Here is a 6,806-nt window from a genome sequence, read left to right on the forward strand (position 1 = left end):
AAGAAAATTTGTATTTTATGGTTTTTGTAATGTATTTTTTTTTATTTTTCTTTTTTTCTATCAGCATTTTACGAAGCAATAATTAATATTAAATGTTTAATTACAGGGTGTACCATCAACTCTTTGATCCTCACACAAAACCAAAGGTATACAATGATGAGATTCTAATTGAGAGAGCTTTCCCAGAAAAGAAAATCATAGAACATGTAGTTTGAGGTAAAGGGTTTATGTAACTTCCATTTTCTTTTCTTATCCAAATCGTGTGACTTCTGTTACATTTCCATTTTAATGGGCAACAGATGGTGTAGTAAAAAGAGGCTTTGAGAATTAAGATACAGCACATACAAACCTATAAGTAGTGAATGTCATGGTGATGCATTAATATAGGAAAGTCAATAGTTCGACTGATTTTCTTGTTAAAGAAGGAGAAATGGGAAATAATGTAATCTACGAAAAACAACACCTTCTACCACGTTATCTGAAAGGTATCCTTCGGATGGATATGTGAGGTCTTGTTTCCGTTCGTCGTTAGTTCATCTCTAGAATTTCGTTTAGTATATTTCGTTTTATTTTTGATTGTTTTTGTATTTTTATCTCTTTTGTTAGTTATGTTTAATTTTGTTTGTTCTAATTTGGTTGGTTGGTTTTAACTTGTAGTCACGGTATTCCTCCGCCAAAAGTAAGGATTTATTAATAAATAAATGGAGGTACCGCCCTCTTTTAACTAAAAAAAAACCTATAAGTATTCTCAACATCCATAAAGTTTTGCCCATTATACTTTGCATCAACAAGGATAAAAATAAAAAATAAAAAATTATTAACATGTGATTAGAGCTAATTTTGATCATCGTGTTAAGCCGTTCAACCATACTTTATCTCAACAACTCCTCATTGATCTTCAAATATTTGCTCTCTGAATCCTTCATTCTTCAATTCGCCATCTTTTCCATTTGCTTTCTCTTTCTAAGAAGCCATGAACATATAGAAAGGGAAAAAAATTGTCCACATACTCTAAAGCTTCAACTTGAGTTTTGGCATTCTTGCTGGTTGCAGAATCCTTCTCATTCCAAATATCATAGAAGTCGATTGGAAATGGGGGAATTATTTCTCCTTGACGCAGCCATTCTTCTTATGATCCTACCCGAAGGGAAAAAGGAAGATGATGAAGAAGAAAGAAATACAAGAAATTAATTTCATTATTAGGCATTAGTGTGACATTATTCACAAATAAAAAGAAGTTTTACGCGTTACCAAAATACCTGTAGTTTGATGGCCATGTAGATGAATTTTCCCACAGTACCAAGTGCGGCTACCATGAGGTCCACCATCGCCTCCTATCAAAGATAACGATGAACCCTGTGCAAGATAGATAACGATGAGTTCAGTGCAAGGCAGTTGAAGGAACAAAAGAGTTATCTCACCAGAACCTACCCATTTATTCAATCAAAGTATCATATATAGAGTCATAGACACACAATGTAGCAGTAAAATATAAATTACTGCATAGTACAAATCATACATATACAGGCGTTTTACTGTTTTCGACAAAACATTATCCTTCTTATGGAGCAGTAAAATAAGAAAAGACATGCCAAAAGAAAAAGAGGGCAGTTTACTTAAATTTGTGTCCCAAAAAAAGTGGATGGTACCTTGAGATTGACAGATAATCAACAAGGTCTATGTTGGAATTCCATTATGTCAATAGAAGTACAAGAGCAGAAAACTTGTGTTTTAGTACAAAAGCAGGAATTTTGCGTCATACTCATTTAGTGTCCATTTCAAAAAGACATATCTAGCCAAGTGCAGAGAGTTAAATAAATAAATAATTAAGCTGAAAAGGGCAAAGCAGCTGCAGAATAGGAAACGGAACACTGATTGAACTAAACATTTACTAATTATATCCACTTGAGATGACCATGCAACTCACTGAGCTCTCAGCTCTACTTCTAACTCACAAAGTTAACCGAATAGTTAGAAGTTACTCATTTTCTACCATTTTCTTCATTCCTTGGAAATAAGACAGCCAAACAGAAAATAAAGCGTCATCTGGATTTTGATTTTGATTTCTAGTGTTTTCTCAATGATAGAACTGATGGCTAATGGAAAAATGCAAATTTTTTGAAGCAATTTTTTACTTTGAATTTAAGGTAGTACATGAATATGGAATTTCCTATTAAATTTATTCAAGTAATTTCTGGTTGCATAAACAAAACGGGAGGAGGAGGATGAAAAGACATAGTAAAAAAGAAAAAATTGCATTAATAGCAGAGAGAGAGAGAGAGATGTGGTACCTCAATCAAGATGGTGGCTGCTGGCACAGTGACAGTGGCAGAATGCCAGCATGATGGCAATGCCTCTCACCCACAATGATGATGGCGACAAGCAGCCGAAGAATAGTTAAGGAATGAGCATTCTCATCTTGAAAGTTGACCCATATACAAGCCTATAAATCAAAGAATTATTGCATCTTCTCCTCCTCTTCCTCCACCCTCCTCCTTCTTGTTTGCCGCAGAAGAAATAGAAAAGCCTTTAAAAGAAATCGCAGCACAATCAAAAAGTAAGAGATGAGTCTCCATCCCAATATATAGAACAAGAAAAAATAGAAGAGTCTAAAAAGGATCTTCGTCAAGTAACATTTCTTCATCATGTTCCACCTCCCAGTCCCAGCGATAGAAATCTTATGCTTCCAGTGAGCAGATGCAGTCCTGATTTCATCTCCTAGTTCAGCTATTAACTCATCTGTAACAGTCAAAAGCTTATTAATCTTATCAAAATTCTCCCCAGAAAGCTCATAAACTGTTTTTGCCAGTCTATAATCTCTGTGTTTCCTAGATTCAGCAGTAGCTTGCATAATGCCATGCTCAATTCTCAAGACTTCGTCTCTCATTTGCTTTTGGGAAGATTCTCTAGCCTCAAGATCATTCTGCAGAAGATCTAACAGCTTCCCCAGCTTGCTCAGAATATTCTCGTGCTCTTTTAATAAACCATTCCTCCTATCTAGCTCCTTTAACAGCTCCAAACACTGAAGCAGCACCGATTCAGCTGACGAAGCACTTGCATATGCAGTTGCTTGAGCAGCCAAAAGCTGTGATCTAAGATCATCCAACTCCTTGAGATACTGTGTCACAATAAAAAATGAGGACAATGATTTGGGTAAAGTTTCCTAGGTTCACTTCATCTCGATCCCAATGAGAGCACAAAACAGGACTTAAAAACAAGACTCATTTGAAATGACATTCTTGTTCTAGTCCGCATGACATACATTGTGCTCTTATTGGAGATCATGATGAAACAAAATGCACCAAGGAACATTACCCAAATCATTCCCAAACAGAAATAGCAATTATAACCATTTGACACATTTTGAAGAAAGAAACAGAACTTGACCACAAAACAGCTGATCAAATTCTACAAAGAACAGCTTTGTCCGCGAACTATAAAAAGCAAAAAACATATAAAATTATGAGAACTGGTGGTGGAGGAATGAGATGGCTGAGGTGGCCCATCGCTGCCCGCTTCCCCGTTTTGGAAGCCCCAATGTTTGGTAACTTGGGTCCCTCCCAAAAATTTTAGTTAAACCTTCTCTTATTCTACACATTTATGCTTTAACCCCCTTACCAAGATTTCCTTGCTTTGCCACTGGCATTAATACTAACTCAACCACTGGGCTGAGACGAAAAAAAATTCAGACTCATAAGTCAAAATAATTTATTTGGTATTAACCTGTTTTAAGCCATTGTTGTATCTGCCCAAGCATTAGGAAGTGATACATACAGGAAGCAGGTTTGCATTATAAAATGGAAGAAAAGTTTCTTGGAAACCAAGAGAGTGAATTAATTTAATGTACGGCCATTAGCCAATTTCTGCTTTCTGCAACAAATGCCAAATCATATGCAATATTGACTATTACGCGATTCTACATGCCATTAACCACAAATTTAAATTCTAGGAGAGTAAAAGGTGGGCTAAAATCATAGATATTATGGTTGCAGGTGAAATAATTTCTTCAAAACAATAAATCGACATAAAGGCAGATCAAATTTAGTAGCCACATAATTATTAAACAACTCTACTTTGCAAATTTTAATGTCAAACTACCTGTTTTGTTCCTTGTAAATTAATGACCCCTTACATTAATTGTTATTAAAAGAATCAACTCGGTTTTGCATTAACATTGTTACCCAATTAGGCCCTTGCCTAATGCTAGGAATATATAATCACCTCATAATTTATTGAAGAGTTACAGAATTAGATTACCATGAGGAAATAGTTTGTCTATTAAATGTTATCCAATGCCCTTAGTTGTAGACATCCAATCAGAAGATTCTCCCTGAACATTCACAATCTACTGGGTGTTTGAAATAGTTTGTAACAACTACTTTATGTGATTTATGACTCAAATGACACATTTTTTTTCTTAGCAATTTAAATAATATATTTGATTCAAAGTCAACAAGTTGTTTTCATAACTCATCCCATCAAACACCCCTTCTAATCAATTAATTCCGTTTCTCAAAAGGTTTAAGTTCAATGGAAATCATCAGAAAGAGAGAAGCTAAAAGTGAGCAGCGTCAAGAAAACAGGGGATGTGGAGGAACCTTTTCTGCAGTGCATTCTGAAGCCTTCAACTGCCCATCCTTCTCTTCCAAGCTTTTATGTAATCTGCAGATCTCTTCTTCCATCATCTCTGCTTTAGTCTCGGCTTCCTGCCAAACCGCACAAAAATACTCAATACTGAAAAACCAAAGAGGAAAATGTTAGCCATCTAGGGAGTGGTATCTGCAAAATAGGAGACATCCCGACAAAACACAAGGTGTTACCAAAGTCCACATATTGTGTGGGCTCCACATCCGGCCTATGTCTTGCTAGGGTGCCTCTTGAGAGACCACCCATGAAGGCTAATACTTCCAAAGAAATATTCAGGGCATCTTCGTGGAAAACAATTTTATTTTTTATTATTTGTTTCTTTAGAAAATTACAGAAATACCACCTTATAGAGAACTGAAAATATAACTTTTTATTATTTTCCACTTTCTCTATTCAAACATTAGAAAAAATTTAAAAAAACTAAGGTGGCATTATTATAGTTTTTTGAAAATATAAAAATAGAATAAAAATTGTTATCCAAGACTAAACACACTCACAATTATTCATTAAAGGGTCTAATAGTGGAAGCCTTAAAAATACTTGTTAGCACTGCTACTAACCATTAGACTCTGTAAAATCTTTTCATTTCGTATTACTACTTAATTAAATTCTTTTTCCCATATCTATAATTATGAATTATTGTAAGTTAGCACATAATTATGTTCAAGTAAATTGTAATTCTTAAATTTTTATTATGAAAATTTGGAAGGCATGTAAGAATATTTTAGGATGCTAAAAATAGACACCAATTAAAGAAAGAATTGGTGGCTATTGTACATCCACGAATGAGTTAGTTATGAATAACTATAGGCTAATTACAAAGTTTCAATATTTATAGAAAATGTTATATTTAAATATATGATAAAAAAAGGATTTAAGGTTAAATTATTTATTTTATACAAAATGTTTAAACAAAATTAAAATAAATGACCATGTGAATTTAAAAATATAATTAAACCTAAAATAACCATAAATTTTTTTAACATTTTCAAAAAATAACAAGTCATTAAAAAATTCCTTTGCAAATTTTCAACTGTTATATACAATGGGAATATTTTTGTAACACTAAAATTGAGTTAGAAAATATAATAATAAAATAAAATAACTATAACTAAATTATATTTTTATTATAATATTTTCTAACTTGAATTCTCTTGCAATTTTCATTATCTTAATCATGCTTTTAGTTATTATTTGATTCAAGGAAAAAAAATGACATAATTTCATAATTTATTTAATTTATTTAAGAAAAGAGGTTGATAGTTCTCAGTTTTTTATTTATACTTTTGGTTTTCAGATTTCGTTTCCATAATTTTTATTCTGAGATCAAACAACCCTCATTAACCATTGATTTTTTTATGTTTAATTTTATTATACTAAATTTTCATCCTTAAATCATTTGATATAGAGACAATTACAACGATTTTTTTTTTTTCTTTTCATTTCTTTCCCTCAAATAGAATTCTTACTTCAAATAGTGTCTAACAATCTGTTTCATCATGAAACAAAAGCTCAGAGAAGAAGATATTTTTCATTTCTTTCCCTCAAATAGAATTCTTGCTTCAAATAGCGTCTAACAATCCGTTTCATCATGAAACAAAAGCTCAGAGAAGAAATTTTTTTTTTCATTATTTTGTTCAATAAAAATACATAGACACTTCTTCTAAGCAAAAAAAAAAAAAACATAGAACACTGACCAAAACCAAAAATTATTCAGCATTCCCCTCTGTTTTTCTTAATTTTTTAGAAATACTCCTTACCTATATCCCCTCCCAACCTCACTCCAAACAGAATAAATACAGTCGCAAGTGCTTCACAATGCAAAAAACACCGCAAAATTAAGAAAGATAGCACATGCCTGCCTCGCCGTAGTTTCTACCGCGAGCGAGTGCTGGAGCGCAGCCAGGCGGCTGCGCACCCCCTTCAGCTCCGCCGCCAGCGACTCCACGTTCCGCCGAAAGCTCTGCCTCTTCTCGCTCAGATCCTTCAACAATGGGTCCACCTCTCGCGCCTCCGTCGCCGCCCACGATGACGATGACGACGGCAGCGAGGACCAGCAACTGTCGACGGCGAATGAATCCATGCGGTCGGAGTAAAGTGTTGCGCGCATTCGGGAGCGTGAAAGCCAAAAATATAGATCATCATATATCATTATCATC

The 6,806-nt window shown here is 34.0% G+C and overlaps 1 protein-coding gene across 1 annotated transcript; it reads right to left on the bottom strand.

The window, feature by feature from the left end:
* Positions 1 to 743: 743 nt before the first annotated feature.
* LOC131154407 (nuclear envelope-associated protein 2-like) lies at positions 744 to 6,806 on the bottom strand. Its single transcript, XM_058107159.1, has 5 exons — positions 6,506 to 6,806; positions 4,599 to 4,706; positions 2,292 to 3,118; positions 1,260 to 1,356; positions 744 to 1,137 (listed from the first exon to the last, which is right to left on the bottom strand). The coding sequence occupies exons 1-3, from the start codon at positions 6,803 to 6,805 to the stop codon at positions 2,459 to 2,461; spliced, it is 1,068 nt and encodes a 355-aa protein (XP_057963142.1). The 5' UTR covers position 6,806; the 3' UTR covers positions 744 to 1,137; positions 1,260 to 1,356; positions 2,292 to 2,458.

Source organism: Malania oleifera, chromosome 4 (assembly GCF_029873635.1).
Source record: "Malania oleifera isolate guangnan ecotype guangnan chromosome 4, ASM2987363v1, whole genome shotgun sequence".
Classification (NCBI taxonomy): Eukaryota; Viridiplantae; Streptophyta; class Magnoliopsida; order Santalales; family Ximeniaceae; genus Malania; species Malania oleifera.